The sequence below is a fragment of the Strix uralensis genome, chromosome 22, assembly GCF_047716275.1.
Source record: "Strix uralensis isolate ZFMK-TIS-50842 chromosome 22, bStrUra1, whole genome shotgun sequence".
Classification (NCBI taxonomy): domain Eukaryota; kingdom Metazoa; phylum Chordata; class Aves; order Strigiformes; family Strigidae; genus Strix; species Strix uralensis.
In genome coordinates, this window is record NC_133993.1 from 9,103,352 (window position 1) to 9,125,417 (window position 22,066).

Sequence of the window (22,066 nt, forward strand, 5' to 3'; positions counted from 1 at the left end):
AACTTACTGTTAAATCTAACTGTCTGTTGTAGTCTTGTGCTTCACTGTGGGGGAAAATGAGAGGTTAGGCTTGCTTACTTGTTATTTTGGTCTGAAGGAACCCCTTGCCAAAGCCTTATAAAAGATTGTCTCGTGCATCAAAATCCAAAGGTGAGAGAGGATTTCATAAAGACTGAGGACTTCCGTGGAACAGCTGTCTCTTTATTTGCTGAAAGTAGCAGTCACAGTAGCTTTTGTAGGAGGCAGTTTGCGTAAGTATGCTGAAGTAAGTATTAGCAGATGTTCTGTGCCTAAATGATTGCCGTATCTGTGTTTGGCAGGAGAGAAGCCCTTTATCTGTGAAATCTGTGGGAAGAGCTTCACCAGCCGCCCAAACATGAAGAGACATCGCAGAACTCACACAGGAGAGAAGCCCTACCCATGTGATGTGTGTGGCCAGCGATTTCGCTTCTCCAACATGCTCAAGGCACACAAGGAGAAGTGCTTCCGTGTTACCAGCCCCGTCAACGTGTCAACTGCTGTCCAGATCCCGCTGTCCACGACTTCTCCTGCCACCACAGTCCCTGCTGTAGTGAACACACCCATCACCCCAACTCCACCTATCAACCTGAACCCAGTGAGCACACTTCCTCCACGCCCCATTCCCCACCCATATTCACACCTTCACCTACATCCTCATCCTCACCATCCACATCATCTCCCGGTTCCCCCAGTTCCTCATTTACCCCCTCCTCCAGCTCTTTTTAAGAGTGAGCCTTTAAATCACAGAGGCCAGAGTGAGGACAACTTTCTGCGACACCTGGCAGAAAAAACCAGTTCAGCACAGCACCACTAACATCTTTGCTTCCTGCCAGCTATTTTCCCATTTTATGCACATGGAAACATGCCCTCATGGAAGTAGTTGGTGAGGATCTTTGTCTTTCTCTTAGCCCCAGCAGATGGTCCTAATTTTTCCCTTGAATCAGTTAACAAACAAGGAAATCCTGTTTTGGATCAGCAGTGCTCATTTGAACCTGGGAACCAACAGGACTTAAACCCAATTTGCTTGCGTTTTACTGGTGACTTTTATAAATTTCAGATACTGAGACTTGTGGAATTTTATAATTTCATATCAGCTGATGAGGTATGCTTGCTTTTATATCCTGGACTTCTCCTCAAAGAGGAGATAGGCCTGGTTTTCTTTGTACTAATCGGAAAGGCTGTGAGATTAATACAGAGCATTAATTGTATCACTGTGTATCGTAATGGATTCTTTTCAGCTTTTGGTGCCGGCTATGGAGTGAGCCAGCCACGTATCACAGTATATTTGAGCATTATAAAGAAAGACAAAAAAATTTCTTGTTTGTGTAGCTCTCCTAACACACTCTTTATTTTACTACAGAAATTATTTTAGAGTTTTTTGTATAGACCTATTTAGTAGTCTGTTTCTAAAATGAAATGTATTTCAATAAGCGGTGTAATTTTTTCAGTGTAGCTGGACCTATGTTGTATAATAGATAAATTTTTATAATCATCAAAATGTGATTCTTAAAAGATGCATATAGCTTCTATAGTTAAAGTTATTCTTACAACCATACAACTTAAAAGGTGCTTCAGAGAAGAAAGGAACCCAAGAGGTCTCTGGAAAGGTTGCCTCAAAAGTGATGTTGATTTCAGAACTTTACGTAATTTATTTTAGTAGGGCTTTTTTTTTTTTTTTTTTTAAATCTTACGTTTCCCTCTTCACAGTTTCTCTTAAGCTTTTTGGACAAGGACGTTGGAATACCGTATTCCTGCTCCACAGGTTTCCTTTAGTTCAGTTGGAGTGAGGTATGAGATGGGTTAGAAAGGGAGCCCCTTACACGTAGGGACCCACCAGTTCGGGAATAGTCACAAGAGATTTTTATAAATGAGATTTTATAAATGAGAGATCTGACAGCAGAGAGGAAATCGAGTATCTCAAGTCAGCCAAGCATCTTTTCTCTTTATGTAAGAGAGCCGGGTTTAGTGGCTTTTCATGGTATGATTTTAAGTTGGGGATCATATCAAATGCTGCTCTTCAGATTGCTTTTTGGAATTCCTGGAGTTGTTAGGAGAGGGGAATTAAGTGAGATCATAAATGTGGTATTTCTGACTGGCTGATTGTAAGAGTGAGAAGAGAAGTTTGAATGAGACAATGGAGTTTCAGTTGCATTGTTAAGAAAATGCTGATAGCACTGTATGTACCATGTGAAGCTCGATCCCATAAATGTAATGTGCATAAAATTATGGGATGATTCCTAGGGGTCGTAGTCATACTTTTGGCAAATCTAAGTTTTACAGTTGTAGGATAGGAAACTTTGAATTGTAGGCATGTCACTGTTTCATAATCCTGGGAGGCAATGAGGGGGAAATGACAAGTTAGTGCAGGGATGGTGGGCTGGAATGCCAAATGTATCTGTTTTAACCAGTGAGTAGCTGTTATTTTTTCAGGTTTGTATTTCTCTTCAACTAAAACTAAATATAGCAGCATTATGCAATCTAGGAACTTGTTGCCACCTTCAGTGAAGACAGAGGCCCAAGGCAATGTACTGTAAGTCCTCTTTTCCTTAAAATTCCTACTCTTCTGTGCTGCTTTTTAAATTAAATCCCACCAAACTCTACATCCAGAGATCCTCATAGGCAGATGTCGTACTTACTATTCTGCTTGGTAATGAATTGGGCTTTTGTGGCTAATGCGATTAATTTTTTTTTCATGATAGCAGAAAAGGTGGAAATTCTTCCTAGCGTTACTTCCTCAAGGTTAATGCTGTTAAGCACTGTGTTTTGAAACACCATGTCCTCTGTTGAGCATCAGCTCCTTAGCTGGTGTTTTTCACCAATTTCTACCACCTAATCATTAATGTTGTTTTTTTGATAACAAGCATAGGAAACTTTAGGAACCAGAAAGGGCAATTTTGGCCCAACAAACCTACTCATTTTTGACTGAGCTGAAACCCCTTCCAGCATTTCTGAAAAATAAACCAATGTTTTTTAAATGTTTTCTCTATAATATTTATATACACCCTCTTACCTTCTAGAAGAAAAAGCCAGTTATGAATTTACACTCATGATGATGACTGTTGTATTTGCTGTGGCTGGTCTGCCCTGGAGGTTCTATGCATTCCACGTCACATTTGCAACCTACATTTCTGTTGTGCCACTATTTTATGGTCAGGCCTGTTATTAAATGATTTTTAAATGCTAAGAAATTCTTGGTAAATCAATTGTATTCCAATTTTGCAAAATGATTTTCTTCTCAATAAATTTACAGTATTAGGCTGCTATTCAGAATTCTAAAATCTGGGACAGTTTTTTTCTATTACTTAGTTCATAGCAATGATACACTTTGTATTTTTTCCTTCTGAGACATATGAACTTCCTTTCTGTGGAAGAAGATTAAACTATCTAACCCGCTTAACAGTCTGTCATAATGTGACATGATGTCAACAGATTCTCCTCGTTTTCTGGGACAAACATACCAAAAACTGACATACTGGTCTAAAAGTGTTGCAGTGTAATATCTTACAAAGTACCTATTTCAGCAAGAAAAGGAAAATGAGCGTTGCAAAAGGCAGGAAATTCAAGGTTGAGATTTGCTGTGGCTTCTCACTTCTGCTTAAATTTGCATTGCTGTGCAGACCTTCTACAGAGTTTGTGCAACGCAAAGGAACGTATTCAGGTGTGTCCACTACTTGCTGCTTATGTTGACAAACTAAGTGTAATGTTTTCTGTCAGCTTTACTGCATTTAGTAGGTTATGGGGTTGGTTTGTGTTGCTAAAATGCTTCCTTCAAGAAGAGCAAAGACAAATTAGACCAACTTTGGGTTTGGTTTGAATGTTTCTGAAAAGTGGGGCTAAATTCTCTCTGTTTTGTTTTTTTTTTTCTTTCCTTCCTCTCCCCCAAAACAACCTACAGCCCAAGGCAAAGTTTTACTGAATTTTTAAGGGGGGATTCAACAGAATTAACACACGATCAGGAGGTCAGCATTCTAAGCAGTTTAAAGGACAGCATCTTTTCTGGAGAACTTTAAACTTCTAGTCCACCGGACAGTGCCTTATCCTTACTAAAGGCATCAGCTGCGTGATCTTGTTTGTTCAGTGTATTATCTCAGACTAACGTATCTATCTGGATAAAGGTGTGGTGATTATTTGTTTTGTATTGTCATGCCTGCCTGAATTATTGACTCCCCTATTTACACAGCTCAGATACTTCTTAGATGACCTAATTTGTATTGCTGCTCACATCAAAAGTTACTGTCGCCCACTTTGTATTCCCAACCAAATCTTAAAATTGTGGACTTCCGAAAGAGCCCTTTGAGCTGAATTTAGGCTGTTATCACTGGGAAATTAGTTATCCAGATGGGCTGCATTGTTGAGATATGTTTTTGTCTTTGCCCTGTTGTGTCTCTTGAGCATGTAATAGCTATTTTCAATTTATTGAGGAGAGGAGGTAGAGCTCAGGGTATGCAGTTTAAAAGTTAGTGCTTCCCTTTGACAGTTTTAGTCAGTTTTAGCCAAGTAAGTGACAGACCAAGTTTACCTCTGAGCTGAAAAGATTGATATTTTTGTAATGTATTTAATCGGTTGCCTATGTCTTTTCCATTATAATGACCAAGTGTGACCACAGTGGGATTAAGTACCTTTTTTTTTTTTTAGGAGTTTTGAGATACACTATTGTGCAGGGCTGTTTCTATTCATGCAAAAGGTAGTGTTGTGTTGATACTTTTTGGTTTGATTATTACTTGCAGAGGATGTAGGTCATGTGCCTTTGAGAATATGATACAAAACAATGTGCGACTTGCAGTGAGGCACTCAAGAACACTAATAATGTCAGACTTTTTTCACTCTTGGCACTTGCTCAGGGTCACAAAGTGTTTAAATGATTATTTTATGGTTTCATATTTCTATTGACTAACAGTATTTAAAAAAAACAAACGAACATAATGTATTGCTCAACAAGACTTTTTTTACCTGCTAGCAAAGAACATCTCACTTGTAAATAGAAGATGGATTGAGTTTCTGGTTTTAGTGTTGGTTTTGGTCTTTAAACCTAGGAGACATGGCTACCTGAGAGATGATGCAGGTGAATTAAATAAACGCTTGCCCATTTTCACGACGAAATGAACTGACAGTTTTTTCCAGTCTAGTATGTACTATGCTATGATAAAGATATCCTAGAGTATGTCAAGTTGGAAGGGACCCCTAAGGATCATCGAGTCCAACTCCCTCCTCCTCACAGGACCACCTAAAACAACCGTGTGACTAAGAGCGTCATCAGGTGCTCCTTGAACTCTGGCAGGCTCGGTGCCCTGACCACCTCCTTGGGCAGCCTGTGCCAGTGACCAACCGCCCTCTCGGTGAAGAACCTTTTCTTAAGTCCAGTGTGAGTGATTCTTAATGGAAACGACTTTATTCTTGTATCTTATCTGCTTCTGAACTTTGAGCTCTACAGTTTGTCAGGAGTGACTATAAAAGTTTCAGCTCTCTGTCCTTACAGTCTGATGATGTTAATTTTTTAACGGGAATAATTTTTTTGTGTGTACTTTTTTTTTTTGTTGTTGGCATAATACGTACTGCTGAGCAGAAGATTCATGTAGAGTTCAAGCTTGGACGTGATCTTCTGCATCCTGGCTAGAAAAGCATAGACTGGAGGTATGTGTACTTGTTAGAACCAATAGCCACATGTCTTTGAAGGATGATATTTTTGTGTTAAAGACAGTGAGACTGGCAGTACATATTCTACTGAGTAATTATAGATAACCTTATAATGCACTACTTCAACAATTTGGAGTTGCCATTTGACTTTTCAGAAATTAACATCATTAGCTACAAGCTCATCAGTTTGGAACTGATAAATACCGTAACTCTCTAGACTATATAGTAAATCTTCAAGTATTTCAGAAGTAGAAAAAAGGTACATTGAAAATTAATGACTATAAGATGGTTTTCCTCTTTTACAGTTTAAATTTGAAAGCAGAAGTGTGACACTGCAAGTTTTGACAGGGGCATTAAGATTTAAACAGTCTTTCACAGCACATCACTTACCAGTTTCCATCAGATGAATTTGCCTTCTACCATGATAGTTATTTTACTTGTAACTTGAAAACATTTTTGTAATATTTCACCAGTTGTTTTCTTTTGTAGAATGCTCTTTCCTGTCAATTCACAGTGTTCTCTTCAAAGGGTGCGGGTGGGGAAGAAGGAACACTCGTCTTCCCAGGGCTCGTGTGCACGTGAATGAAAGTTGGTAATTTTTTTATGGCGATTGAAGGGTGTTCAAAACTGGAATTAAACTCAAATTAGTAACTTTCACTGTTTTAGCAGACAGAAGGCAGTTTTTGAAGTAATCCAGCACTACTAAGTGGTATTGTCTTGCTGGCCTTGAAAGGTATAAATTAATTAATTTTTACACTTTAGTACATTATGCTAAAAATAAATTGCATAATATATTGTACATGTATTGGAGACATGGTAAAAGAATTAAAATCCACCCTTAAAGAGAGAGGAGTTCAAAACAAAGGCAAGTATTTGCTGTAGACACTAGAAAAAAAGTCAACCTTGGGGTTCACAGATGTCCTTAATAAAGATTTTTATCCTGGCAGCCATAAGAAAATTTCGCAGGTTTTAAGCTTCTAATATAATTCTGAATAAGAAATGAGAATTACATTAATTTCATTACTGCTTTCTGACCCACCAAGATAATTTCTGCCTGAGTTGACTGGTTCAAATTTATTCTAATGCCTAAGAAAAAGTTTGTCGTGGATCGCAGGGGGCGCCCTCTGATCTCAGAAATAATCAGTGCTTTTGTTGGACAATGCCACATTCTTCTGTCTCCTTAGCTCTGCCTTTTTAAATGAGGATGAAGATTTGAGAGGGATTTAGTGGTTTGGGGCTTTGGTTGTTTGTTTGTTTTTTTTTTTATTTTCCATTTTTAAAATTGGCCCTGTATTTTTTTTAAATAAATCCTCTTGCTTTCTCGATCTGTTGCTGCTTTTACAGATTGGAATTAGCAAATATCTTCTGATTAAATGTCTCTGAATATTGGGAATAACTGCCTTTGTACTGAGTCATGGCCTACATATATGTACAGAGTGGATGTATTTTACAATGTAGGCCATCTCTCTGTGTACTGAGAACTTACGTACACAAGCACTGTAGTCAAAGGAGGCTGCCCGAGTACAGCAGTTGGTCTAAATGTTATCAGTCTGTCCTTTTATTTCATCATATTGCTAAATATTTTCTTCATCCACGTCTTACTGATCCCTCTAATTTAGCATGAAAATGGGTGTGATACGGCGTTGCATTTGTAATTCTTACACAGTTTTCCATGGTCTAAGGCTCTTCACCATGTACTGTAGCATAAGAGCATTATAATGCACAGTTTAAACACATTCCAAAGTGAGAAATTATGTAAAATTTTTCACCAGAAAGGAAACACAGCTTTTGTTTGAATTCCCTTTCCTGAAAAACCTGCCGAACTCCTGGGCAGGGTGCGGAAGCAGACTAAAAGTCCCCTGTTGAAGTGATCTATTAATTATTATCTTTCACTTGGAGAACTCTGAACAGGGTCATTACTGTTTATTTTAATCAACCTATACAGCAGTGGCAGAGTTCCCTTAGATATTTTTAATCTTGTTTCTGCACAAAGGAGAAATTTGTAATAACACTGATGCTGATCAGTTGTGGAGGTCTTTCCAAGAAACTACACATTTGACTTTTCCTGCACTAAGTGTGTGGTTTCCCAAAGGGTCATTGAAGCCTTTTAAGCTGAATTGGTGAGTTACAAAGTCTTGGCTTAAAGGTTAGTAGGGAAATACCCTTACCCTTTCGGGGACAGTAGGATTGCTTGGTTGTTCTGATACACCACTGAACTAATGTGCTTTCTGAGGATAAGAAGAGGCATTGAGGGCAAGAATGAAAATCTAATGAGCAGTTTAAAGATATACCTGCATGTAGTCTGTTCAGAGTTAACGCTGCTAAAATGATTACCCCTAAAGAGAAGCCAGTTATTGATCCTGCTGGACAGGTATGCCAGGTTCGTTAAAGTACAGGAATAAATCATGGTATGTCGCGGAAGGCTGCTGCTTCGGGGACTTTTTCATTCGTGTATCACTTAAAAATAGAAGAAATACAATGGTGGGAATTTTTGTCTGTAGGAAAGCAGGAGGTTCTTCAGGTGAGCTGCCAGAGTTACATTTTGTTCCTGGTTTAGAGTGGAAGGCACAGGAATGAAACCATCCTAAGAGCAGAGATCTTGTTTCTCCTTGCTGTTTACCATGGTCCAGCTGGAAAAAATGGCTGGCAGTGTTCAGAGAGCCACTTGGGTGTTTCCAGACACGTGCAGGCTGTCTCGGGGTTTTTTCCCCCCTAAGACAACTGCAATTTGAAAACCAAACTTAATGTGTTAAAGTAGAAGTTTCAAGAAGTGCTGCGTCACTCTGGCTGACTTACTGCTCATGGTGAGGTTACAGCCTCCTGCTGAGAGGGATTTGGTGATGTTGCACCTTTCGTTCTTCAACCAATTGCAAAATCAGTTGTGGACAGATTTTTGGAAATTTGGGGGGTGTGTGTGTGTAGTTTGGGGTTTTTTTTGCTTGTGGTGTTTGGTGTATTTTTTTTGTTTAATGCAGCAATAACAAGATTTCTTGAGTAGCATGGAAAGGTTATGAAAATGAGTTGTTGCTTCATTCAAAAGTCATAATGTAGCATGTTTCTCAGACATGCAGAGTAATGATTTCTTTCCTACGTGAGAAGTTGCATAACATACTAAAAGAAGGGGGAAGGATGGGCATGTAGGGAGCTGAAATTTTCCAACTGTTTTCTCCTGAACCCCCATTGGAGTGAATGCATTTAGATTTCTGATGAGAGCCAATACCAGCAAGAAATAAAAGGAATTAGCAAAGTGAAGTCAGGAGAAAGCTGCAGCGTGACAGCCCTTTGTCACCAGTAACATTGAACTGAAAAAAAAACAGCGAGGATCTGTAATGTTGCTTGTATTGGACTTCTTGCTTATTTGACCTGAACAAAAGTGAGTGTGTTATGGCTAAGTGCTGTTTCTGTTTACAGTCTTAATTTTGCAATTTCATCTTCAGATTGCCTCAACTTTGTTTTGCCTGTAGTCTGGGAATAATAATCATGGGACAACTGATAGTGGAACGCAACTTTGTCCTCAGTCATTCACGTGTGCCGCTACCATGTGCTGCGTGTTCAAGGGGGATGTGCGAGTTAGAAACTATGGGATGTTGTGTTTCATGTCTCTGAATTGTGAGCTGCAAAATAATTCTGCAGCCGTGCATTGGCACGTCTGAGAGCTTGCAAAATGAGACTGAGACAGCACATTACAAAATAGTTTCCAGTTTTGCTTTTCGAACAGGAATTCAGCCTTCCTTCTTCCCTGAGTAACTCAATGCAGGGTGATGAATTGAAGTGTTGTTTGCATACTTCCCCTATAAAATATTGGTATGGTTTCATCTCTGTGCTTAAAACTCTCAGCCTCCTTCCTGCAGCCTGTGAGAATTACTTAATACCTTTACCAGGAAGACCACTTTCTCAAGAAGCTTTGATAAAACTAGGAAGTTTATTAGAAAAGAACTGTTGTGAAAGAGAACTTGGTATTTAAGGGTTTCAATGGTGGTTACTTGTGTGTCTACTTGAGCAGCCCGTGTGATTAAATTCAGTGTGTTACTGTCAGATGAGTAAATATCCCAGTTCTGCAGATGTGGAGACCTGCCTGACACTGAGTGAGTGACAGCTGGGGGCAGAGCTCTGTGTTATTTCTGATCCAGACTACTGCCTTAACCACAGGATCACCATTTCCCTTTTCAGTTCTTTTAGATTTTCTACATAATTTCCTCTTTTAAGGTTTTTCAGAGAGTGGATAGCATATGTTATAATAAAGGAGATAAGAACCAGTCACCTCTTTGTGGGTATATTGAAGCTACTACGAACAGGCAAAAAGCTGGGAACGCAAAAAATAGCAATCGGGAAATCTTACTCACGATGTGTTTCTGATCACGTAAGCTAAGCAGGGAACAGAACGTAGCCAGTGTTTCAATTGGAGATGTCTCAGAATAATGATATATAAAATTAGTTCAGACTGAAAAATGATTCCTTCGAAGACAGCCCAAGCATGAAGGTATCAGCTTTCTGTTAAGCCTTAGATATCGTTAATAGTCCAAAGGTCTTATGACACTTAAAATTAAAGCCTGCGTCCCGTTCAAACACTGATTTGGTAACTGGGCTCTGATTCTTATGTAACCCCTGTGATTTCAGCAGGTTAAGGTATCCCGCACCTCCCTTTCACAGCAGTTTCTGGAGGGCGCTTAAAGAAAATGCGTCGTGTGTCAACAGAGAGGTTGAATTTGATATTAGCTGCATGATGACCTAGTTCCCAGGGACCAGAAGGAGAACCAGTGCGTTGAGAAATGAGAGCGTGAAGGAAGGATGTTATCTAACTGTCCATTCTAGTTGCAGGTTTGTAATGGAAGATGATTCATCAGCCATCACCAAGGAAACCGGGGAGTGTGTCAGAATATACTAGTTTACCTAGAGTTAGAGTTTGTGCCCCTTTCTTTTATAAATCATATATTTAGTAACTTAGGAGTTGTTAATTTGTAGGAAAATTCCTACTTGGCCTGAAATGTTGTCTCGTGTTCTGTGAAAATTTAAGCTTTTTGTCACCACCAGAAAACAACTGTGTTTTATACAGTGTCTCATGGATTTTAATTTACTCAAACGTATATTTTCATTGATTACAGTAATCCATCCACTCTGCCTACTGTTTAAAAAAACCACAGAAATAATGTTAGATTGTCACAGAAGATAAATTCAGTGGTTTAAATTAATTTAAGCTATTGTAACTTGTGATACGTTATGTTGCTGTCATAGCTCTTGGCTTTTCCCATCCCACAGAGAAATCATTCCCCAGGGGGCTGCAATTTAATCTGTGCCCTTTCTGGTGAGGAGGAGATAGACCTGCAGGAGGAAGAGTTTGTGGAGGATTTGCCAGGAGATGGCAGTGGAGCGGACTGCTGCCTGCTTCTGGAAGAAGCAAAAGAAGTGGATGAAGGAAGGCAGCTTCCTCCTCTGACGGTATCAGTGTTGGAATCTGTGCATGAAGTAACTTACTGAATTAGATAGAAAACATTTCCAATTTGCAGCTTGTTTCTAATTAATCGCTAATGTCCGTGATCCCTCAACTTTTCACATTGCTTAAGTTGTATTTCCCTAACTAAAGCCACTGAACATAAGTCAGTGTTGCAGTTGCAGTGACTCTTCACTGTGGCTCTTGCCAGCAGAATTGTCTGAGCTTGGTTATGAATTGCACTGAGACAGAGCCCAGAGAGGTTTTTTCTTGAGTATTTTCTAAATATGCTCAGCAACTTGAGGCTGCAGTGAGAGATTTGTCACCTCTGTCAGTCTCTTTAGAAACCGTTGTGATGATTGGTGTCAGTTATATTGGATGACTGGCAAGCAGTAGGAGGATTTTTAGGCTTGGTTTATGATAAAGCAGACAGAGATTGAACTTCCATGTGAAAGAATAGGATTTCCAGCTGACAGTGCAATGTGTTTTACGAAGTGGGCTGCAGTTATTGAGAGCATCATCTTGCTCTGCTCATCAGCATGGTGGTGTGAGAGTGGCCAGAGCAGCCGGTACCGCTGGCCTGTACTGTGTGGAGATGGGGGCCATTAGCTGTGCATCTCTTGTGCCACCTCAGCAGCAGCTTATCCCACCTGATAAAAAGCCCAATCTTGTTGCCTGAGTTTCCTGATTTCTACATGTTATATAAAACAAAACACATAAAATGCTTTGGCTCCTGATGGGTGATGTCCTCACCTCTCCTACCAAGTCCTTGTTTCTTCCTTGATGACTTTTAGCATTAAATACAAAACTGAAGCCTGTGTCAACAGGAGAAACTGAGGGAGACCTCAGCTCAGACTGGTGTACCCCGCACTGAGCAAAGTTGGCCACTTTGTCAGGTGTCCCGACTGCTGAAATTGAGAGGGGGACGGGACCCACAAGAGATGCTTGGGAAGGTCACCCCACGTGGTGAGATGAAATGAATGGAGTTTGCTGTCTTCTGGCTTGTTGGTTCTTGAGGTTTTTCCTGATACCGACCATCTAAGTATTATTCAGCCATCAAAAATTTACTGCTATAAAAGAAATACTGTTTGTTAGAGACTACTGTGTTGAGGAGCTGGCACGAGGTGAGCAGCTGCAATCGAAGTTTCCTTATCCACATGCCTTGAGGACTGAGCTATAGGGATTCACTCCCTCATGAGTAAAGGAAAGCTTCGGGTTTACTCAGAGCTTCCCCAAAATACGTATTGCAGACCATGGGTGCTGGTGCAACGAGGTCTGACACGGGTGGCCAGCTTGATTTTGTGGGGGCTACTGAACTAGTCTTAACCAAACTTCTTGTGTGGGCCACAGGATGGAAATAAAGTAGGGCGGGGACGGGTCAGCCGGGCAGCAACGTGGACGTTGTGGGTTTAGGGTTGCTCATCTGCTGATGCAATCCACTTGGTGAAAAAACAGGACAAACTTGGAGAGAAGAGTGTGCATCAGTGTGTTTCTTGTAGTATGAGGATGTTACACCCATGACGGGGAATCCGTGTGTTCATAGGAGGTTGCCTGTCTATTCAGGGGTTGCCAGGAGCCAGGTCAGCCCAATGCAGAAAGCACTGTCCTCGCTTGCTCTCCGGGGTTCTTAACAGTGGAAAATCACTGGGATACAGGATCACCCTTGCCAAACTCCTCCGTCTGTGATGTTTCTGGAATGATCTTTGCCCTGCTGCCTTTCAGTGGGAAGGAGACAGAAGGCAGCGCAGCATTTGCCCTTTGGAGTTTCCCACTTGCCCTGTGCCCACTGACAAATCAGTCGAACAAGTCTCCTGGGTTAACAGGAGCTGCTGGAACTCCAAAGGGGGGAGGGAACGTGAAAGGAGAAACAGCAAAACCCACGCAGTGCAGAGGAAACAGGGTGTGCTCTGCATCAAAAAGCCAGAATGTCTCAGACTAAATAGATGATAAAATATTTCCTTGATAACCAGGGCTGTTTCTCAGGAGAGGCGGGTGTCTGCAGGCAGTGTCGGTATGTAAAGGTCGGTGTCCTGTAGCAACCGGGAGCAAGGGCTGTAAGAAAGGTCTCGGAATAGCAATGGTTTGGCTGCAGAAATGCTCAGAGCTCTCTTCTTGGCTGGGGCTGGAACTGAATTTTGCCGAAATGGGGAAACTTTCGAACTTTGGGGGCTATGGCTTGAGCACCGGGGCAACGTGGCGTTCCCCGAGCAGCCAGCGCAGGGCCTGACGGCCCTTGTCCAGCCCACATAGGGAGCAGAAAACTGGGGGTTTTTGCAGACCTTTTGAATTTTGTTTGCGTCCTTCCATTCTTAGACATTTTTAATTAAAAGGCAAGACAAAACCCAACCTCTGGTGGTCTCTAACTACATGTTTTTAAGGCCCTGCCGCTGTGTCCCCTCCCTGCCCACACCCTCTGCCTCCAGCCTTTGAACAAACTGCCCTTATTTTTTTATCACAGGCGACTCTGGTACCAGCGAGACACCAAAGCTGCCACTTAACCACCCTCCTGGAGCCCACGAGGGTATTTTTGGGCTGTGGACACGCATGCCGGGGCTGCCCTGCTTGTGTTGGGGCCTCGCACCCTGCAATTCCGTGTCCCGGGGCAGAGCCGGCACCTAAAATTATCCTCGGCTCCCCGCTCCCCCCCCCCGGGTGCGGGCAGCGGCGGGGCTGGAGCGGCCGGGGCCGGGTGGGGGCTCGGTGAGGCTCCTTCCCCCGGAGCTCGAAAGGCGGAGCTGCCACTGGGGCAGCGTTTTTGGGGAGCGTTTTTGTGGTTTGGGGGTTTTTTTGGTCCCCTGAGCTCCCTGGCCTCGGGGGCTGAACGCTGCACTCAGCCCTTATTTTGGGGCAAAATCCCCCCAAAATGGCTAAATTACAAAATGGCTCCATTGGTTATTTCTAGGAGTTGGGTGGCTATTGCCGGTTTGGCAACTTTCGGGAGCAAAGCGCTAGCGCGGTATTGGGGGGGGGGGGGGGGGGGCGGCGGGAAGAGCCCGATTCCCAGCTCCCCCCGCCCCGCGGGGTGGGGGCGTGGCTCCAGCAGGGCCCTCCCCTTTGCTGCGCGCCGCCGCGGCTGCCATTGGCTGGGCGGGCGGTGACGTCCGGGGACTGCGGCGGTTCCGCGGGGCCGCGCCGCGGCTCCGTTTGCGTCGCCTTAAAGGGGCCGCGCTCGGGGCAGCCCCGGCAGCGGCGCCGGCCCCGCCGCACCGGACCGCGCACCCGCCGCGCCGCCCTCCCGAGCCGCCGGTGCCCGGCCCCGTTCACGGCCGAGACCCCCGGGCTGCCACCGCACCCACCGGCACCGGCGCGAACCGGGCGCTCCCGGGAGGTTCCGACCCGGTAAGGAGGCTCCGGGGACTGATCAGGCGTGAGTCTGTACCGGCCCGGCTGGTACCGGGAGGTGCCGACCTGGCAGGAGGCTCCGAGGACCGGTGCAGTGGATGTCGGCACTGGGAGCCCATCCGCTAACGGCTGGTGCCGGTACCGGGAGGTGCCCGCTCGGTGGGGGTCTTCGCTGGCTGCAGCGGCTGGTGCCGGTACCGGGAGGTGCCGATCCGGTAGGACCCTGCGGGAACCGGGGCGGCTGTTGCCGGTACCGGTGGGTCTCCACCTGGTTGGACCCTCGGAGGACCGGTGCGGCTGGTGCCGGTACCGGGAGATGCCAAGCGGGCAGCAGCCTCCAAGCACCGATCGTGCATGAGTCAGCCCCGTTGCGGCTGTCACCGGTACCGGGAGGACCCGAGGAGTGGCCAGGCGTGAGTCGGCACCGGTCCCTCTCCCCGGGCAGCGGGCTGGGACTTGCCGGTACCGGAGCCGGAGCAGCAGCCTCTGGCAGTCCCGGCACCACCGGCCGCAGGGAGCTGACACCGGGCTGGCACCGGTGCCCCGGAGGGCGAGAGGCCGAGGGATGCGTGTGCCCAGCGGCGGGTCCGGCACTGCCACCGCAGTGCGGGGGGAACCGGGCTCTGGTTTTGGGCTCCCACAAACCAGCCGCTGATCCGGCACCCACCACCTGCCAGCCGCAGCGTTTTGGGGCCAAAACCACCTGTTTCAGGCGGTTTTTTTGTTGCAAAGCAGAGAGCTCCGGCCCTGACGGCTGCAGCGGGAGCCCTTGGCTGCGGTAACGCCGCGGCTTCCTGGCAGGCGGCAGGAAAAATAAACACCATTAAAAAAAAAAAAAAAAGGAACATCCCCATAACCCGAGGTGACCGGCCGCGGCGTCGCCAGCCGTGCGGGTGGGGAGGGTGAGCCTCAGCCCCGGGGAGGGTGTTCCCGTTCCCGAGCCGCGGAGCACAAGAAGAGGTGAGGTGGCACCTCGGTGCGGGGGGGTGGGGGGGGTCGGGGCTGGCTGAGATGCCCCTCCGAGCTCATCTGTCTGGTGATTTGTTATTAATTTGCTCATTTCCTTCTGCTTCGGGGGCTGTGTGGACGGCCAGGGCTGGGAGCGGGTCAGGTTTTATTCCAGGAGTGGTGAAATTGTTTCATGATCCCGATGACGTGCTTGATGGTGCCGGGGCGGGGGGTTTTCCCCACCTTTGGTTTTGGGGCAGCAGGACTCTGTCCTCTTGGTTTGTTCCTTAATACCGTCCTGGGGGGCAGACAAACAAATATGGCAAAGATCAGTGGTTGGGTTTTGACTTAAAACCAAATATGTTGTACACAACAGAAACATCAAATGTTTTTTTAAGGTTAAAAACAGTCAAGAGCAGAGTACGCTGGGGTATTAAAACAGCCCAGGGACTGTGCCTGCAATTGGGAAATGCCCCCGTGCCCCCTCGCTTTCGAGGCTCCACAGTTCCCAGCTCCAAAATCGGGTGCTGATCCCTGGCCACACTCACTTGGGTGCGATGAGGGCTCGTGTAGGGCCTGATGCTGCGGCGGAGGGTGGGTGCGTAGCGCGGTGCTGCTCCTCTCCGTGCAGCTCATCCTGCGCTGAACCCGGTACAGGATGAAGCCCGACGTCTCACGGCAGTGAGGAGGTCTGTGGGGATGTGCAGCAAGGGCCGGTCCGCAGAGATAACGAGGGCAATGAATATTGCTGGGCTTCAGCCTTTCTTCCCTGGGCCTCTTTGGGGCAGAAGGATCCTGGGGATGGCTGGAGGTATTGCGTGAGGGGAAGAAACCATCAAGATTTGGGGAATAAACTACCCTGGGAAATTATTCTCGCAGCTCACCCCTTTTATCAGGCATATTTTTGACCCTCATCCCAAATTCAGTTTGTCTAAGCCTTTATGTTTGACGTAATTAATGAGCAAATATCTGTTTTATTTTCTGTTTCAACATTCAGGCTTTGCATAATGTTAGGAAGCGCGGCCGCTTTTCTTTTATTTTGGAGGGAGTCCCTTTTTTGCAGAAGGTGGACGGACGCGCTCCCAGGAGACAGCCGCCGGGTGAGTCATCTCCGCGCAGAAATAGCTCTGCTGGGAGCGGTGACAGGGTCCTGCAGGGATTTCACTTCTCCCTACCCCGGATGGAGCCAGCTGCTCCATCCCACGCCGCTAGCGGTGTGCCCACGGGCACTGCCGGCTCCTGGCTGGATAGAACGAGGTAATTTAGGGCTGGGAGATTTGCTAAGTATTTTTTTTTGTTCTCCTCTCTGCTCCCCTCCTACGCAGGGCAGAGTGAGGGTTTGAGGTGGCTGCTGCCAGACCCCACAGCTCAGCCCGCTCGTCTTTAGCTGGAGAGGACAAACGCTGGTTTATTCCGTCGCTCCTAACGCTGGTATTTCCCTTTTCTGTGTCGTAAGGGGAAAACAGCACATGGGGATGTGATTTGCCCAGTAGCCCCCAGAGGCCAGTGGTGAGAAGTCCTATCCTAGACCTTTATTCTTTATTATTTATAAATAAAGCTGGCTGAGATTTTAATTTCTCCTTTGCATAAAAGCAATGCATATTTTGCAACAATTAATAGCAGCGTTAGGGACGGCTGAGAGCAGGAGGCGGCTCTTGCGGAAGCGTGGCAGGGATGCTCCGATCTCCTGCCGGTAGATGGGGGCAGCAATTGTCCAAGCTGACTTCACAGATTATCATTTTCCTTAGAAATCCTTTAGAAAATGGTCCGGTGGCCTCTCTTCTCCCCCACAAGCCACGAAGGGGAAGCAGCCCAAGGGGTGCTTGGCGCAGAGCCCTGGGCTGGGGGAGGCTCTGTGCAGCAGCGGTGGCAGTGCTGGGGACACCAGGGCAAGGAGCCTCCTGAAGCAACTGATTTTGTTTCCCAGCCCTTGGGAGCGGCTGGATTCATCCCTGCTGGGGCTGTGGGTGCCCACGGTGCTTCAGGCAGAGCAAAGTGATGCCAGGGAGGTGGGGAGGGGAGGCGAGAGCTCGCAGGGAGCTCTGCTGAGGACAAGTTAACGTGAGATCAGGGTGGCTGATGCTGCTTCCAACCTTGCGCCGGTCAGCTCTCGAAGGAGGCAGAGCTAAAATAAGAAGCCAAAAGAGACCAAACTGACTTTTCCCCAGCTCGTAGGTCAGCTTTCGATGTACATAACAAAACATTAATTCAGGAGAGGTGGCTAAATTGAAGGTGTTTGGGGAACCTCAGCCTCCATAGATGGTGTGTTCGGGTCTGCGTTTGCCCGAAATCCAAGATGTGTGCTGTTAGCCTTTCCCTTATGCAAAACGCAAAAACCTTGGGTCCAGAAGAGCTTTTTGAGGGGCAGTTAACTCCGCATGTCCACGTCATCCCTTACAGCTACCCGTAACGGCGTCCACGGGGTTAACCAGCCATTCCAGGGCTCTCCCTGTTCTGCTGCAAAGTCTTCTTAAGGCTTAGACCCAAATTATTTTCTCACCTCTGGCAGCTTTTCAGAATATAATGATGAAAATTACAATTACTCTTTCATGTTTAATCTTTTTTGGATTTTTTTTTTTGGACCTGAAAATCACGGTGGCTAATGCAATCCCAGACTGGCTGTGGCATTATTTGGCTTCAGCTGATGTCTGTAAATAAACATCAGCTTTTGATGGAAGCTCCTACAAAGAAATAACTAGTGTTTGGCTTGAAGGTTTCACAAAAAGTCGCTTTTACAAGATTCCAACGCAGGGTTTAATTTTGAGTGCCCGCTTCCTTTTGCAGTATGCCACCTTGGAGTTGCAGTTGTGGTTTATTATTTTAGCAGAGTCATGAATCGCATTTGTGCCCAAAATAGTTTGATGCTGGGCTTCAAACCAGACAAATCCCACACAGATCACCTTCAGATGAAAAATTCTTCCTGTTGTCATGCTGATGACAAAAAAATCATTGAAATCCTCCTAGCCCCAGCTAAGGTGAGCTACTGGTGGCCAGTTAAAATTTCCCGTTGTCCCAGTGTGCTATTCCTCCCGCTAACCATCTGGCTGAGTTTCCAGCCAGGTTTGGCTGCGAGGTTGTTTTTTTGAGGTTTCCCATCTCTCTGCTTTGATGGTTGTGGACCACAAGAGGTCGGCAAAATTCAGGAGACATAACCCGGGCTCTGCCTTCGCTTTGGGGCAGCAGACTGGCACATCCTCACCGGAGCTGCCTGGGCACCCGGTTTCATTCCAGGATAATTACTCCATTAAAAGAAACACCCCAAACTAATTATACTGGAAGAAAATCAGGGCAATTTTGGAACAGGGCATGTGTTGCCGGGGTTTATTGCCGAGCCGTTCTGCTGGCTGCTTTCACATGCAGCAAAGCCCGGGCGCTCGGGGGAATTAAGAGGGATCAGAAGCATTAAACGGGCTCTGCCCGCTCACCCCACTCTCCTTTAATTCCTCCGTTCATGGTACGAAAGGTCCCGAGCTCAGAAGGTCACTGCAGGACGTAGAGCCCGGCCGTGCCATTTGGTTGCCGTGCCTAAAGGTGGCAGCTGGGGAAAACCCAAGCCATTAACCAAACTCCCCCCTTTTTTGTGATTTGCAGCCAGGAGAGCAGCTCTGAGAGCCCTCAGCGCTGCCTTCAGCAACACGCTGCCTGCAGAGGGATGGTCTTAAAATGAAAAGGTGCTGCGAGGGCGTTGGGCTGCCATGCCTGTTTAAGGTCAGTGCCATTCCCACCCATCTTGTCCTCTCTGAACGGGGCTGTCCCGTCTTTTCTCAGGGGCAGGGAGCAGGAATTGGGTCCCCATTCTGCAAGCCTCTGGCCACAGGCAGCGTGGGAGCAGCCGGGAGGTGAGCGGGTGCTGCCGGGGCCGTGGTGGCTTTAGCCGAGGGGAGCGGGTGGGCACCGGGAGGCTGGGCCGGGGCTCACTGGCTTTGCACCGTGTTGGCAAAGTGGGTTTAGTCTGGGTTTAGAGCAGGGCAGGAGGTGGCTCTGAGTTATCCCAGGCTTTTCAGGAGCCTGCAGTGCCTGCAGAGCCCAACCCAGGGGGAAACTGCATCCAGGTGATGGAGCAAAAATCAACCTGCAAAATGTTTTCCTCTGTCGGGAAGAGCCAGAGTTGTCCTGGCAGCAGGAGGCATCTGTAGGGACACAAACCCCTTTTCAGAGGTGGGACAGGAGCAGATTGGGGGGTAAACAAACACACACACACACACACACACACACACACCCCTCCCCTGCACCCAACACCCCGAGGCTCAGTCTGTCCCCACATCCCTTGGGAGGATGCGTGCGGCAGCCACTTGGCACAGTGACCGCCTTGACTGCAGGAACAGGATTAGCAGTGACAAAATGATCTCTTTATAGGCAGGATAAACGCCTTAGGGCCAGGGCTGAGGTATGTCAGCAGGGGATTAACCCCCCTCTCCAAGCCCAGCTGGGCTAATAAGCTGCCTGGGGTAAAGTAGCCAAGGGGCATCGCTGTGGGGCTGGCAGCCTCTTGCTGCTGTGGTTGCCACCATGGCTGTGTCACATCTGAAGCAAAGTGCCTTGACCTAACAGCTGGGCGTTCTCCTTCCGCCTCGCAGGGTGTTGGTATGGCCAGCCCCCGGCCTCCCAAATATCTCCTCGTCTTCGATTTCGACGAGACCATCATCAATGAGAACAGCGATGACTCCATCGTCCGAGCAGCGCCGGGGCAGGCGCTTCCAGAGCACATCCGACAGACCTTCCGCGAGGGCTTCTACAACGAGTACATGCAGCGCGTCCTAGCGTACATGGGGGACCAGGGGGTCAAGATGGGGGACTTCAAGACTATCTACGAGAACATCCCCCTGTCCCCCGGCATGCCGGACCTCTTCCAGTTCCTCTCCAAGAACCACGAGCTCTTCGAGATCATCCTCATCTCTGATGCCAACATGTTTGGCATCGAATGCAATCTGAGGGCAGCCGGTTTCTACTCCCTCTTCCGCAAGATTTTCAGCAACCCATCCGGCTTTGACAAGAGGGGGTACTTCACCTTGGGGCCCTACCACAGCCACAAGTGCCTTGACTGCCCGGCCAACATGTGCAAACGCAAAATCCTAACAGAGTACCTGGCGGAAAGAGCCCAGGAGGAGGTGGAGTTCGAGAGGGTCTTCTACGTCGGAGATGGTGCCAATGACTTCTGCCCTTCCGTGACTTTGACTTCAGCTGATGTGGCTTTCCCGCGGAAGGGCTACCCCATGCACCGGATGACCCAAGAGATGGAGAAGAAGCAGCCTGGAACCTTCCAGGCCACTGTCGTCCCGTGGGAGTCAGCTGCGGAAGTTGCCCGCTATCTCCAGGAGATCCTCAAGAAGAAGTGTTGAGGATGGCTTGGAAGAGACTTGCTTCCCATAAGCAGCTGGGAAAGGAGAAGCTTGGGGGGGTCACATCCTGTACCCCACGCTCATCGGCACTGCTCGCTCGGCCCCCACTCGTGGGTTGCTTTCCTGCCTTTCCTCTCTGAGCTCCTTTCTCCCCGGTGATTAAAGCACTTTCTCTAGGTCCCCCCTTCTTCCCCTGCCATGTTGAGATGAAGCCTTCTCTATGCAGCTCGGACATCTACTCCAGCGTGGGTGTTTGCCAACACTAATGGTGATTGTTTTTTGTTGTTTGTTTGTTTTTTTCCCTTTTGAATTCACAAGAGCAGTTCCTAAAAGACCAGATGCCAGCTCCCCCACGGGCTGGGCCCTGCACATGCTTCCTCCTGCCTTCATCCCCCTTGCCTGCCCGACCTCCGCCGGCCACGCCAGGAGCTGCGTGCTGTTGCCTTGAATCTGATACTCGAGGCCTCCTTGCCTCTTCATGAGCCCACTGGAAATTTAATCCAGGAATTTCGTGCTGCCTGGGCTCTCCGGTTTGCCCTCCACACCCCGCCTGGGCAGGGCGGCCCCTGGCTCAGCTGCTGAGCCTTGTGATGGAGTTAATTGTCCCTTGAGACTTTATTCTCTGAAAAAAACAGGACACGAGGAACAGAAAACCTTTTGGAAAGGTGGTACTTTGGAAAAAAAAAACAACCTCCTCTAGCTCATCCCCACCCACTTGCCCAGGGCACGGGCACAGCAACTGCATCCCGCTGCAGGGAGGAGGACCTGCCCTTGCCTTCCACTTCCATCCTCTGCTTCTGCTTCCAGGGCAAAACGTCCCCCGACGGCCCCAGGGTGAACAGATTCCTTCTCACCCTGAGCCGTTACCACTCGTCTCCTTGTGATTGCTGGATCCTGTTGACTCCCCTCTTACCCGGGGAGGGGAATTTCCCTCCTGACCTGGCCGAGAGGTGCCGAACCTCCTCTGGGAGGTGTGGTGGTGCTGTAGCATTTCTCCTGGCATTGGGACCCCGGAGACCAACCCCCCCTGCCACCCCATGCCCCCTTGTCCCGCTGCAGTATTAATTGCCCCTTCTAATTGCACTCTGCAGGGGGGACCTACAGTATTCGCTGCTCTCTGGTGTTGGCTTCTCCTGGATTTATCCACAGCCTTACCGGCCCCTGAGGGTGGCTCGTAATTCCTCCAAAGTGTAGAAACCCTGACAGCAAACCTGAGCAGTAAGGAAATAACCAAAGCAGCCCTGAGTCGTTCCTCCTCTATTTCATTTCCCCCTTCTTTGTTCTTCCTCCTCCGGACCCTGTTCAACTGTGTGGAACTTAAAGCCATGGAATTAAAAAAAAAAAATACATATAT

General features: G+C 47.2%; 2 protein-coding genes across 10 annotated transcripts in view; both read left to right on the forward strand.

Annotated features, from left to right (window-relative positions):
- The window catches only part of ZNF652 (zinc finger protein 652), a 34,827-nt gene extending 31,528 nt beyond the window's left edge, over window positions 1-3,299 (forward strand). For all 4 annotated transcript variants that reach the window (XM_074892222.1, XM_074892220.1, XM_074892221.1 and 1 more), the window contains one exon: window positions 321-3,299. In XM_074892222.1, coding sequence (XP_074748323.1) covers window positions 321-835 — 515 coding nt within the window. In that variant the 3' untranslated portion in view covers window positions 836-3,299. The remainder of the gene's footprint in view (window positions 1-320) is intronic.
- Window positions 3,300-8,552: 5,253 nt separating this feature from the next.
- PHOSPHO1 (phosphoethanolamine/phosphocholine phosphatase 1) lies at window positions 8,553-22,063 on the forward strand. Of its 6 annotated transcripts, none has more exons than XM_074892229.1 (5): window positions 12,475-13,104; window positions 16,031-16,184; window positions 16,371-16,473; window positions 18,965-19,081; window positions 19,951-22,063. In XM_074892229.1, the coding sequence occupies exons 4-5, from the start codon at window positions 19,037-19,039 to the stop codon at window positions 20,710-20,712; spliced, it is 807 nt and encodes a 268-aa protein (XP_074748330.1). In that variant the 5' UTR covers window positions 12,475-13,104; window positions 16,031-16,184; window positions 16,371-16,473; window positions 18,965-19,036; the 3' UTR covers window positions 20,713-22,063. The 6 variants fall into 6 exon arrangements, with proteins under 6 accessions (XP_074748331.1, XP_074748330.1, XP_074748333.1 ...); XM_074892231.1 differs by lacking the exons at window positions 12,475-13,104; window positions 16,031-16,184 and adding exons at window positions 14,250-14,422; window positions 19,142-19,212 and having other exon boundaries at window positions 18,965-19,044; XM_074892232.1 differs by lacking the exons at window positions 12,475-13,104; window positions 16,031-16,184; window positions 18,965-19,081 and adding exons at window positions 14,248-14,422; window positions 19,142-19,212.
- The last annotated feature ends 3 nt before the right edge of the window (window positions 22,064-22,066 follow it).